At 37.3% G+C, this 14,701-nt stretch overlaps 1 protein-coding gene across 3 annotated transcripts in view; it reads right to left on the bottom strand.

Annotated features, from left to right (window-relative positions):
- The window catches only part of SMC5 (structural maintenance of chromosomes 5), a 41,252-nt gene that overhangs the window by 19,763 nt on the left and 6,788 nt on the right, over positions 1-14,701 (bottom strand). For all 3 annotated transcript variants that reach the window (XM_082301350.1, XM_082301351.1, XM_082301352.1), the window contains exons 6-10: positions 14,442-14,582; positions 9,209-9,370; positions 4,498-4,569; positions 3,411-3,666; positions 2,064-2,218 (exon numbers count right to left, since the gene is read on the bottom strand). In XM_082301350.1, coding sequence (XP_082157476.1) covers positions 2,064-2,218; positions 3,411-3,666; positions 4,498-4,569; positions 9,209-9,370; positions 14,442-14,582 — 786 coding nt within the window. The remainder of the gene's footprint in view (positions 1-2,063; positions 2,219-3,410; positions 3,667-4,497; positions 4,570-9,208; positions 9,371-14,441; positions 14,583-14,701) is intronic.

The raw sequence follows: 14,701 nt of genomic DNA, 5'->3' as shown, positions 1-14,701 counted from the left end.
CTGAATGAAATGCTAATGTTTGTGTTTTTCAGTTAAGTTTCACGAGTAATTAGACATTATGTCACCATACATGACACACAAAGGCAAAATTACACAAAACTACACAATTTATCTCAAGTTGGCCAAAGGCTGGGTATAGTTAACAGCAATTTGAAAGCTTTGAATTTTTAAGCACATGAGACTAATTTATATGATACCAAAGTATACAGGCTGAGGCAGAGTTAATTTTCTCCACAGTGGCTAGTATGGCGCTGTGGCTTGATTTGTGCTGAACAGAGGGTTCATAATACAAAGATGGTTGTTATTTCTGACAGAGCCAAGGCCTTTTCTGCTCTTCATGCTGCCATAGCAGTAAGGTAGGGGTGCATGGGAGACTGGGAAGAAACAGAGCCAGAACAGGTGATCCAAATTCACCAAAGGGATATCCCAGATCATTATGCTCAGCATATAGCATGAGAGGAGGAGAAGGAATGGGGGACATTTGGAGTGATGGCTTCCCAAAGGTCATAGTTTAGAAATGCTATTCTTCAATTTAGAAGGCCCACTAAAACCATGCCACTGCTCACTCCCCATGTCCCCTCCCTGCTTCCTGCTCCAGCAGGATGGAGTTGAGAACTGGAGGCAAAAAAGGTGAAAATCATGGGTTGAGATAAGAACAATTTACTGGAAACAGCAATGAGATCAGAAAGCAACCAGTAATTATTTAAAAACAAAAGGTGTAAGACTAACAATTTACACCAAAAGTCCCTGACCACTACTTCTCCCAACCTGAAAGGGATGCATTCTCAAAAGAAAGAGTCCCTGTCCTCAACCTTCAGCAATGAGGTATGGTGGTATGGAACAAATAAGGTCTGGCCATGCCCCCTCAGCCACAGATCCTCTTGACCAGTGCAAAAAATTTAATCCTGCCCATGACCAAAACCAGGACACCAAGTCACTTTCATGAGTGATGGAGCCCTGCTCTCCTGAAGATGGCTGAACACCTGTCTGCCCATGGGAAACAGTGACTTGGTTCCTTGTTTTGCTTTCCTCATGTGCATGGCTTTTGCTTTCCTTATTAGATTGTCTCTATCTCACCCCATGAGTTGTCTAAGCTTTTACTCTTCTGATTCTCTACCCAATTCTGCAGGTGGGGCAGTGAGCGATCAGCTGCCTGGGACTTGACTGCTGGCTTGGGGTTACACCTCAACACAGAAAAAACAAATTTAAACACCAATTGAATTTACAGAGGTTAATGAGACCTGAACTAAAAGTAAAGACATCCTTATCAAGGCATTTTTAAAATTATCTTGATGTGGTCTTTCAGAAAGAATTCAAAGTTCTGCTAATAACAAGAAATACTTAGGATTCTATTCTAAATAAAAGTAATTTTGAGCAGTCCTAGTACATGTACAAAGTGTAAGAATTTGTATATAAATATTCTAATATACTAATTTAAATTGTAGCAATACATTATTAGTAAGTTTGCAATTCTGAAAAGAAGTGCAACTGGAGATCTTCATCCTCTTCACATTATATAGAGCATATATTGCAAGAGGAGGAATGCATTAAAAAAACCAATGTCCTCTTTGAAAATTTAGCCCTGCTATTACTAGCTAGTACAGCAGCTATCAAATCAAACTAAAACACAAAACAAAATTAGCAACAGATTTCCACATCTCTGGATGGCTGGGTAGAGCAAACCAAAAAAACACTCGGAGATCAATCACAGAGAGAAGTAACCACAGCTGAGCAGGTTGTGCTGCAAGGGGAGATAACTGGTTACTACCACTGCTTTTTTAAGCAGCAACTAAGAATTACTTAAGTCTTAAGTAGTAAGGCAGGATAATAACTGGTTGCACCTTAAAGGAAACCTGCAATAGGCATGTTCTTGAGGAGGAAAGGTGCCATCCCACATTACTCAATTACTACATTGCCTATGGAATTCTAATTATGAGTATCCTGCATGTACTTGGCATGACATTCCAAAATGTGTCTTAGAAGTCCTCAAGTCATTCTCAAAGTGTTGCAAGACATAAATAATCTAACCATTAACAGAGTGGTATGCAAGTAAATCATCTTACTTCAAGCATCATGGGTTCACAGGCTCTTCTTTTAAACTTCTCTTTGTTCTTTCTTAGCCACATAAGAGCAGAGTGTGTGTCTCGGAATCTCATTTTAAGGTTCTCTTCCTTCATATGCATTATATTATTAAGTTGTCCGAGGCGATCAATTATTCCTGTAATTTAAGGAAGTTTCTTAAACAGAGCCCATAGCAAGTACACATTATAACCAGCATTTTCTGGTATCTACTGACTACACTCCTCCAAAAATAAGGTTGTTAGCAAACAACAAGAACTTTCCAGTAAACGACATCTCTTTCCAGAATTGAGATGCTGCTACTTCTGAAGAAATGTTAGGAACTATTACAGCTTAACATCTAAAACAGAATTGAAAATTTACCCAAGGAATAACAAAATGTGGTAGGCACAGTAAAAATACAGGAATTTTGCCTTAGAAGTATGTTTCATCAAGACTTGTTCTACCTTTGTACTTAAATATAAACACATCCCCAAAGGAAAAAGATAGTAGGACTAGTAATGTGAAATATCTCTGTTACTTCATGCTGGCAAAAACCAAAATGTGTGACAATAGACCGTGCATGAAAGCATTTGCTATTCAGCAGAGACAGAGATCAAAACCAGAGATTTTTGATAAAATTTCTGACTGAGATAAAATACAGTGTCTCCTTCCCCAGGTCACTTGGACTCTCTACCTCAGTTTCTTCCTGGATTTTATGGCAAGTTATGTGCCAGACAGACAGGTATGTGCAAATGAGCAACATTCACTGAGGAATATGTATACAACACCCTCTCCACCTGCCAAGCTTCTGGTTTTTAATTTCATTTCATTTCTTAGAAAGGACTAACTGCAAATACCAGACCAGCGTAAAGAAACTCTGGAATTAAGGTTAACTAAAATTCATCTAGAAAGGACAAATGCAGCATCAGCAGCTAATACACTGCATATAATATATGAAGTAGCTAAAACACTGCATCTTCAAAGCAAACTGCTTTCTCCATCAGGTTTGGGATTGATTTTCAGAACCTGCTAACTACACACTTTCCTTTACAACAAAAAATCCCCCAAACCTCCAAACCAGCAAAGGAGTCACCTTATGTAGAGATCAGAAATACTGATTCTTTGAAGGATAGTTTTAAGATCAATTGTTACTTTTGAATCTTCTTGTTCGATTTTGAAAGTGCATGTTACTTTTAATACAACTGGTAACAGGAAAGAGGACTGCTATACATGTAAACCAACTAGGAGGATTGAGGTAAACACCTTGAATTATTTCACTACAGTAAGTAGCGTAGATTCTGTACAGTCATTAAAATAGTAAATTGACAAAAAAACTTCAAGTAACTTACTTTTCTTTTCCTGCTCTTGGTTAGTTTTTTCTGCTCTTAGATCACTGACATCATTATCAATATTCACCCTTTCTTCTTGTAATTCTTTCAGCTCAATATTAACAGCATCAATTTGTGGCTGAAGATTCTCACAGACTGCCATTCTATCCAGTTCATTCTGCCACTCCTGTATTATTTTTTGAGTTTGGTATATTTTCTTCTGCCTGTTTGTTTCTTCATCCTTTTTCATTCTGAATGCTTGATTAATTTCTTCAATCTAAAAATTTTGAGTATTTCCATCAAGAGAATAGTTTAGTATACAGACCCTATAACAAATACCTAGGATACCTGCGCAACTGCTATTAAATGCTGACATAATCATGCACCAAAACCCCACGAGTCTGTTACAGTTCCAACAGCACTATGACACAGTTCCAGTAGCACTATGGCAGTTGAAGAACATAAGCAAAAATACAACCAAGCCTGTAAGTCAATTCATGATGTTCCTTCATTTTCACAGAAGCAGAAGCTTAAAGGTTAATAAACTGCTTAACAATTGCTTAACACATTTGAAGTTTAGTCTATGATTAAGTAAAATCCATAGCCCAAACACAACTTTGAGGTTTTAACTCTGCACCCTTATGCATTTCATTTGTACATTTCTTGACAAAGTGCTTAGATGAGACTGGTTTACGACAGGCCCTTGCAAGGATGTTTCTTTTTACAAGATGCAGGATGCATATACTTAGAAGCAATAACCCCAGCCTTTCACACAGAGGGTATGCTTAGTGCTGAGTGAATCACTACACAGGCTGTAGCTTTCCAAGGAAAGCCTATCACAAACAGTGTGTGTATATATCTGTATCTATCTATACATACACACACATTTATCCACTCCATAAGGCAACTCATTTTATGCAGTACACACCCCTCCCTCAGTAATTTCTTTTGGACTAATAGAGTTCTAAAGACTCATTGTGCAGCAGAGGGAGTGAAGAGTGCAAGCACTTGCAGCATCTTCATAGAAATTTGCCCCTCTGCTAACAGAAGAGCAGACAAAAAACCCCAAACAAACACCAAGAAAAGTCACAGATAAAGAGACTCTTACCTGTTTATCTTTCATCTCCAAAGCATCTTGCTTCTCTTTACATTTCTGGGAGATACTTCTGATTTCAGCAGTCTGCATACAGCAAGGTATTTAAACTACAGTCATAAATTCAGTTATATTTGTAAAAAGTAGTCAAGATTTTGAACAACATCTTGTAAATGCATAACTATTTACTTTGCATTTTACTACTTAGAAAGTCATACTCACTCATTTCTTATTCTTAACTGTATCTGCAGCATGTTTAATTTCAGCAATTTGTGAAGACTTGTATAACACCACATATACTGTACTGTTCACAACCATGCAGCTAAGCTATATGTCTGCAAATTCAGGCATGACATATAGAGGAAGTTCCTAATCTGAAATTAAAATAACTCCATCCTTAATTTCAATGTAAATTTTACATACCGACGTCTACAATTATAAAATGTTCTTGCCTCTTTCTCCAAACCAGCTCTGCAAAGAAAGGAGATACTAAAGAGCAAGCAAGGCTTAAGCTCCTAGGCACAGGATGGCCAAACCAGATTTTGTCCATGTCATCCTACATCTGAAATAATTGTGCTAGAGCAAGATCCCACACAGCTGAGCTTGACAACCTGTTGGCTCATGTGTAGGCATCTATGTCTCTGCCCCTTCTCTATACTCAGCTTCTACAAAGTGGAAGAATAACGTAGGTTAGAAGGAACTTCTTGGCACCACCCTGCCCCATTCCTTTCTCAGAGCTTGTTTTATTAGGTCAAGTTGCTCAGGCACCTACACAGCTGAGTTCCAAACACAGGGGAAGTACACTATCCTTCCTCTGCAAACTGAATTCCTCCTTCCCTGAATACTCAAGGCTGAAGCACTGCAAAGAGAATACTGGAACATTGCAGAAAGATGGAAGGACTGTAAGCCAATTCCAGTGTAGACACAGAAATAAAACAGCACTGTCACTGGAAGAAACATTTTCCTGCAGTCAGTCATACTGAAAACATTAAGATACATCAAGAATGAGAAAATAAAACTATGCAGAATTTTTTCCCTACCACAACCGCAAAAAAGCACAAAAATTTTAAGACTCATGCAGGTGTTTGCATAAAGACAGCAAACAACAAATACGTCTGGGTCTTGCAGTTGACTGCTATGAGGTACTGATCTGTGATGCTCTTTCCAAAGAGCTCAGGGAGGCACTCTTGAAGAGGAAGCTCTCTCCCAGGAAACTGATGCACAATGTTCACAAAGCCATTCCAAAGGCTCTCACAGTCAGGACACTAGCAAGGAACTGGAATTCAGTTTTTCAGTTATCATTGTATTTTCAGTTATTATATGTTTATATATAGACCTACCTACAGAACATATTAACTAGAACTATCTTTATGATTTTCATGGTACAACCACAAAAGACTGCTTTATACTACTAAATATTGCTAAAAAAATTGCATTGCATAGTTAACTCTGTTCAAATGTCTTTAAAGAGCCTGATGAAACTGTTCTGAAAATACACCATTTTATCAACCTTTTCCTACAATATGGGTCAATTTATTTTATTCCACATTCTACACATCCTACTGCCCAAACCACCAAATGTTACTAAAAATTTTTAATCTCACACAGAAATTGAAAGGGTTTTAACACAAAGAGACAGGAGAAAAAGTCATGCAATGTCTGGATACAATAATTTCTTCCCAGATTTAACTCTGCCTTTCCTTGCGTTCAGCTCCTTCCAGGCAAAACTACAACTCCATACAGGGTTTTTGCCAACAAAGTGCAACAAAGACAAAATGAAGAGGTGGTTTATTTCTGCTCTCACATATATATCCTCATGTCAGGAGAAAGATCTCAAGAAGCAATCAGAATTAAAGTAATTTGATAATGGATACAGGCCTGGAGCAAAGGGTCTGAAGAGAATTATACTCCCTACAGGTCTGTATGTCCAGAATAGAGCAGACTTAAAATACTAAACTGCTTTCCCTTAATGCCAGATTGATGCTAACCAACTCCTTCTGGATTAAAGAATAATAACCTGTGAAACTCTCGCCAAATGCCTGCATTTGTACAAAGACAGAATTCTAAGTTACAAGAAATTCAAGCAGTCTATGAAAAGGTGACGAACTAATGAAGATGTAGCAGCCTAAGCTATTTTAAGCTACTTAAAAGTCTTGCGCTACTTTTACATTAGGTCAGAACTATCTCCTGACAGTGCAACCAGCACTGATTCTCCTTTCCAAGGATACTTCAACAGCCAAACTATGAAAGTATGTGTGAGGGAAATAAATTTCAGCACCTGAAAAGAAGTTACTGTCAAAAAAGTTCAAAAAGTAGCAGATCTTCTTAACTTGCCTGGTATCTTACAAATAGCTTATGCCTAACCACATATATAACATATTCCCTTTTGTCTTTTTCCACAATTCTGGACTCTGAGCTCAAGACAAAATAATAATCACTCAAATTAGACTTGGACGTATCATTTAACATCAGAACAAAACAGGTTTGGAAGTGTCTTATTAACAGAATAGTATCAGTCATAAATAAAATACAAAATTGTAACTAATCACTGGAAAGCCATATTAGAGTACCTCAGTTAAGTCTTCTATAAATTACTTATTTCAAATCTATCCTCTTTCCTTCTTACTGTATTTTTGGCTTCTGGAATACTGTAGAACAAATGTACCTAATCCATTTTCCAGATTCAAATTAAGCAACACTTCACTATACGGTTAACCTTGCAAATATATAGTATATGAAAGCTTTAGTCAGCAAGTTTAGATTGAGAAGAAAAATACACAGATTCAAGAGTATAAATCAACCGTCTTGTACATTCTCTCAGGTTTTCTTCCCTTGTTTTGTAGGAAGTGGCCTATGCTGAGCAAGCTCCCCATAAGTCAAAACTAAAATGATCAATGTTTGTCCTAGGTTTCTCATAGAAACAAAGTACAACCTTTAACTAAAAAGATTACTTTTATACGAATACAGCCCAATACTTCCAAGAACAGTGGTACCAGTGGTTAAGTGGAACTCTTTCCCGTTTGAAAAAAATATAGTAATTTGAAACATCTCAGTAAAACCCAACGGGATAAGATCAAGCAGTGCAAACAAAGCATAGCAATTCGCAAGCATGATGGCACTGTTGCATTATGAAAATTCAAGCTTCCAGCTGTTAACTTCCCCTAAGAAAGTACACTTACCCTTAAACAACAAAAACCTTCAAAACAAAAAGCCCAACCACACCAAAAAAAGGCAACTGCAGTAAGACTGCAACATTTTTAACATTTAGGTATTTTGACTCAAAGCATAGTAAACCACTGCAATAATGTGGGACAAAAAACCTAAATACCTTTACCAAAGACCTTTCTTATTATGAGGTACTTGAGTACTTCATATTGTTGGTACAGTGTTTATCACAACAAAAACATTGAACAACAGTCTGTAGGGGTTTTTGGTCTGGTCTTTCTGGTTTGGTTTTGGGTTAGATTTTTGTTTGGGGCAAGGGTGTTTTCATTTGTTTGGTTTTTTTTTTTAAAGGAAGCACATGACTAGTTTATTAGCTCCCAGTGCATTAAAATGCCACTGAAGTTTCAGACTCATTCTACAAGATGCTTCAAGGCAGCAATCCTCTACAGGTGGCATGAGTCTCCACATCAACTCCTCTAAGTGGGTCACTTATCTTCAAACAGAACTCACTGCAGCAAACAAACATTCTCAAGTGATCATTTAACTTTGGTTATCCACTGCAAACTTGTGCAGCTAATGCGTTCAATGACTTCTGCAGTCTGAATAGTAAATAATAGTTAAAATCCTGCAGTGAATTACAGTACTCTTATTTTTCACATGGAAATAATATTTTTCCATAAACCCAGCTGTTCAAAACACTTACATAAACTGTAACACATAGGTAGGTTTATGCCGGGGTCCCTCCCCTGCCGTGTGGCCCTGGCAGAGGGGCCCTGAGGGCACAGGCACGGGGTTTCCCTGCCCCTGCTCAGCCTCGTTCCCATGGGTTGGTTTGTGTTCCCTGCGCGGGCAGAAGGACCCTCGGGTCCGTGACTGGAACAGTTCCTGGGCAGAGCCCCGGCCATGCGGCTGGGGAAATAAACATCTCTGAAACATCTACCAAGAATCCGTCCATATAGATTTCTTTTCCACGGGCCTCGTTGTCTGATACACGTGTTGCAGTATCCGCACTGTAACAGGTTTATCATTGAATTTCCTTATGCATAAAAATATTCACAACTGATGGAAGATTATTGTCTAATTAAAAAAATCAAGTCCTACTTGTGGAATTATATTCGATATTAGAGGAATGCTTGTAGGCCAGTAAAATTGTAATTTACCTTAAATAAAGGTAAGAAGGTAAAAGGAGCGTCCACAAACCCGAACTACAGAACAGATGAAAACAGGCATCTAATTCAAAAGAAGTACCTAACTTGGGGAAACTATTGACATTATATCCTTGAAGATTTTTAAGGTACAACAAAGAGAAATTTTAAAACTTGCTTTTATGAAACCAAGAGCAGACTGAAGAATTGCTACTAAAGGTTTACTAAGGAATGTATTCCTTGAACAGACATGGAGAAGGCACTGAGAACCAAGGGCACAGGTGCTTCACAAAAATTTCTGCTGAAACACCATTATGACGCACTTCAAAGAAAGAGGTTATTATTTTACATTTTACAAAGCTGAACACAGAACACCTGAAATATTACCTGTGTTAAACAAGAACTTCAATACCTACATTATCTCTGGTTTTCATATCCAGACTCTTTAAATTTTCTTCAGCTTCTTCAATTTTTTTTGTCCATGGGGCCTGCATTTCTTTCAGAGACTTCAGTTCTTTCTTAACTTGGTTTCGGTTTTGTTTCGCTTCTTCATGCTGCTCACGAACATTTTCATATTCCTTGGAAGAATTGAAAGTAAAACAATAAAAAACTGTCTTCTATTCCAGTGTTTTATACTGTCCAAACATTTTATTTAATTGCTCATGAATTTTAGAAGAAAAATCTCTTTCACAAACTAGTATTAGAGCAACTACTTAAGTAATAATGTTACTAGTTCCAATGACGAGGAGTTGTAGGGATCTTTCAGTCCCCAGTGAATGAGGACACATAATCAATGCTTCTTAAATAATATGCAATTCAAGTGGCAGAAGAAACAACCCATTTGTCTGCAACCACCTTGTCCCTAAAGTCCATCTAGGATCATTGCGGAAAAAACTCCATAGCCCATCTCTGTTCATAGTTTGAGACTACTTAGGCAGAAGTTTAAAAGCTAAGGAGCAAATAACCACAAACAATTTTGGGAGAAAGAAAAGGAAAGGAGCTGGACAGATCATCAGAGCAAGTAACAGACACAACCACTGCTGAAGTAAACCAAGGAGACAGAGTGGAACATACTTTCAAGAAAGAAGCAAAAACTCCACCATACACCACAAACACCAAAGCCATTGCTATCTGGGAAGTTTAGCTGAAGATACATTCATGAGAGAAAAGAGATGGTAAGCAGTATGGTGACCAAAAACCTCCACTTCAAGAAGGTGGAAATTTTGTAGAGAAAGTAGTTTAAGCTGAAGGAGTCATTATTAGTGATTCTTTTGGTGTGTATTATACTCTCTGGTGAGAAAAAAAATTTAAAAAGAAAGGCACAAAAAGAAGGGGAACCTCTCCCCAGCTCTCCCAAACAAAGAAACATATGAGAACATTATGTTCCATGAGACCATGAAAGGTTCATGAGAAAAAAACCAAGATGTTCAGAGGACCAGAGAGAGGAGTAGATTCAGGTATGCAAGGGAACAGAAGAAGGGAAGGCTGTTTGATTTTGTATGCACTAAAGAAAGCCCCTAATTCAGAACATACACCTATCTTATTCCAAACTTTGGAGCATTAAAATAATAATAACAATAATAATAATAATAATAATAATAATAATATTAAATAAAGACCACCTGGAAGCTATCTGTAACAGGTGACTTGGCTTTATCTGCTACCACTTTTTCATAGTTACTTAACTAACCTGATTAATCACAGATATATCAACTTAGGCTATAAAATCCAAGGTCTTTCTTCATAGTATCTTTTTCAAAGAGTCAAAAAGTATTTGAAAAAAGCTGCTCTAATTCTGTGAAGCACAGTCACAGAACTGTTACAGCCACTCTTACAAAGTTACAGAGGTAAAGGGATTATACTTTCACTTAGCTGAAAGACTAAGCTTAAAATTTAGCTCTGCTCTAAATAAGGCATTTTGTTTCAAGACTAAAGCAAATGCACATGCATACAATTACACTTCAGATTCTTCAGATACAAAGTACAGGAAAGTTCCATAGAACTGTCATGACGTGATTTTTATACAGCAGATCCCTTTAAGAAAATCTGATATACACAATATCTCTGTATTTTGGTAATCTGTACACAAGTAACTTTGATGCTTGTAATTGCACACTCCACTAAAGACCTGCAGAACTTCCAAAGCATTTCAGCTCTCCCAAGAGTCATGTGCATCTTAAAACAATATTTTTCTTAATGGTAAATGTCAGAGGAGGAAAAGAAGAATGGACATGGCTTGACCAAAATATATTTTCAAAACTACATTGTGACATATGAATGATGCACTGTCTCCAGTCGTGGTATATTTATTAGAAGTGTATATAGCTTTTATAATACCTTCACTATCAGGTTAGAATAACATGAGTCTGGATAGCCAATAGTACAGGTGTTCATGTGTCTGCTAACTAATAGTATACATGATCACATTCCTAATATCCACATCAGTTTTTTTCTCCTAAAACAAGTGCTCGTATAACAATTTTTTCTGCAAACTACTGTGCTTCTGCTACCTGTTACATTTTAGAAATTTTGTTACATCTCTCCTGCCTCAAGTGAATAGTCCTTGTTCTCTTAATCAAGCAGTCTTTGTTCTCTTATTACAAAGTGTACCACGTTTTCTTGTTCCACACTACATGATTACAGGAACTATGGAATTCTATGGAATTTACAGTACAAGTTCAAAAACTTATTAGACATAGACATATGTGAAAATGGCGTATAATTCTCCACATATAGAAGCAGTTGTCCCTGTCTAGAAAAAAGCACATGACCACAAAAAAGTTCCTCAGGTGAAAGGCAACAGTCTTCGGAATAAAAATGCACTTCAACAGTGGTCAAAACATGAACAAGCTCTTCACTAGACTTTCTCTTTACAATTAAGAAACAGTAATGTCATATTTGAGTTTAAATATTTTCAGGCTGCCTGTTTTCTCTATTTCATAACATAGAGCAGTGTTTATACATCTGCCTTCCAGCTGACTTGGAAGCTCACCTGTAGCTACTCTGCTTTGTTACAAAGGTAAATTGAACAGCTAGGTGCGTTTAGCCTTCAAGTTGAAACCTGGGTTTTGGGGAGGACAGAGCTGATGAACCATCCGCAAAAGGAAGAATAAACTCCCATACTATTCTCAACTTCAGTAAACCCCATTTTAAGACCCAAAAAAACATTTATTCTTAGGACTAAACAGTGCTAGGTCAAAACAACAAAAAACCCCACACCCTTGTAGAACAGTATATTTCTTCTTTTAGAGAGAGCTTGCTGTTTTGCAGTGTAGGACAATGCCAAAAGTTCTGTCACAGTTTGACAAATCACAAAACAGCAACAGAAATGTGGAATTTTATTACAGTTTGTAGTTCAGATATCTTCTACCTAGTAAAACGATTATGTTGATGACCTTTGATTTCAACTGTAAATTCTGCACATGGAAGATCTCATGTTAAAATGTATTGTAATTTACCTCCAGTCGCTGCTCTCAGCATCTCTAAGGTGTATATTTACCTCCAGTTCTCTTCTCTTTCCCTTGAACCTAATATACACTACAGATTCTGTACTGTTAATCAGAACTCCACCAAGGTGTCAAAGCACACTGTTGTTTCTATGGATTCAGCAGCCAACAAAGTTACATTTAATTGAATGCATCCACTGAAAGTCTTTAACATACTGAGCAACACAAACTGTCCAGAAGACAGCAGTGGGAGTAAGGTGTGACAAAGTGTGACTAAACTTGCTTAAGTAACACGTAACTAGCAGGAATGTTCTCTAACTTACGGAAGGCAATTTAATTGTCAGCAGATAAAACTCTTAGCTTAGTCTTCCTCTGCCAGTGTCCAACAAGCCTTTCTTTATAAGCAAATATCTTACAGTAGAAAACAATCAGTATCAGTCTACATTAATTATGCAACACCAGGCTAACACATGTAGTAGTAAAAACTCCCATCATTCAGCAAGTACTGACTGGTATACAGAATGTATACCATAGTTCCTTAACACATACCACCATCCATCTATTTCAATTGCTACTCCTAAATCCCTCCACTGTTAGCAAGATTTGAAGGCAGTGAGGACCCTTTGAACCCAGCTGCTCAAGATGCGAAGGCCACAAAGTTCTTTAAATAGCCATGTGAGGCTTTGTTATATGCAAAATTGCAAAAAATAAGTTTTCCACATTCACAAATAGTAAACTAAGTTTTCTGAAAGTTCTTTATCTGTATTTCATGAACTCTACAAAGCCTGCAAACAAGGCAAACAACATATTGTTTCAGTAAACCGAAATCCCCATCAGTTTGAACTGTTTAGAATAATTTAATCTGAGTGACCATTCAACACTAAACTAAACTAGTACCAAAGTGCTCCTCAGAAAGACTTTGATTTGTCTAAATGACCTTGTGGGAAATGACGTTACAGAAAACCCGCAGGCGCTGACAGGGCACAGAAACAGCACTGTGCTTGAACAGATAGAAATGGATACATGTTTCGATCTGAGACCTTGGCAAAAGCTGCCTGAGTTAAGACAATGAGCTTTTGCAGTTTAAAGCAAATGTAGTTTTGTAGTTTTGAAATAAGTATGCCTTATAAAAGCAGAAATGTATTTTTAACAAGTAAAAATATGTTTTATGCAAGAAATAATAGTAATAGGTTAAGAGTAAAGAATTTTGAGTTTAACAATAAATTCTATAGTAGAGTTTCCTAGAAAGTTAAGATGTAGCAATATAAGCCTGTGCAATAGGCCTTAATAGCAGTATGTTGACTGGATAAGAAAATATACATGGCGGCAAAATCACGTAGAGTGGTGATTGGTACAAATGTGTTAACAAGCTTTGCAGCATTTGCTTACTGGCTTAAAGAAGTATAAAAGGCCTTGTAGAAAAAAGCTCCTACCTACTTACCTCAGCATTTCTGGATCTGCTGCAGCTGCTGCTAACCCTGACCTTTGTATTTGCTGCAGCTGCCACTGCTACTGCTTTTGCTATTGCTACTGTAACTGCTGCCTTTGATATTAGAAATCTTGTTCACAACATCTCTCCTGTCTCATCCTTCAATAAACATGAGACTGATTCAGCAACAGATCATCTCTGCGACATCTCTCAGTAATCCGGAGACAATCCCTGAAATCCCAACATGACCTGTCCTTTATTCTACATTCTTTCAAATTTGTTTTAAAATTTCTCTGTCCAAATGCTAATATTTTTGAGATTGACAACTTTAATTCACTGACATGTATGTCATGCACATTAAACCTCAACTAATAAATTAAGAGGAACTTAACCTCTAAAAAAATTAACAAAAAAAACATGTAAAAAGAGTTACAGCTGAAGAAGCAAGTAGAGCCGGCTAGCACTTAAACCAGTTGTCTCTGCACAGAATAAAAGGAATACTGCTCTTGGCCTGTCCTGCTGGCTTTCTGAAGTGTGCACTAACTACCTGAACTACTTCTGAAGCAATTTATTCAGTACAGCTGGGTATGTAAGCAAACATTACAGTTAGGCCAAGAACAGAATTTCAAGACCTAGCCTGTTTGCACTGAGCAATTGTAACGATATTCATATTACTCTGGTCACACTTCTTCTAAAGCAACTTTTGGCCTATTTTTAATTTCACTATCTTACGGAAAATGGGTTAGGCGAGAAAACACTGGAAATGAAACTTACCACCCATGGCCTTTTCCTCTCAAGCATCTCTATTAAGTCTACATGGCGCTTGCATTCATGGTATCTGTCAACATCTTGCTTGTACCGTTCAACCCTCTGTTTCATTTTCTCCAGTGAGGTGGTTTTTTCTCTGCACAAGTTCTGTAATATATATTTTCATGTTTTACAGTATCTACTTTGTGAAAACTCTTCTCAGAAACTAGTCTACATGTAACCCATTACGTGTACATTAAAGCAGAAATTTAATGCTAGTGGAGACA

Source organism: Coloeus monedula, assembly GCF_965178545.1.
Source record: "Coloeus monedula genome assembly, chromosome: Z".
NCBI lineage: Eukaryota > Metazoa > Chordata > Aves > Passeriformes > Corvidae > Coloeus > Coloeus monedula.
This window is presented reverse-complemented; position numbering and strand designations above follow the sequence as displayed.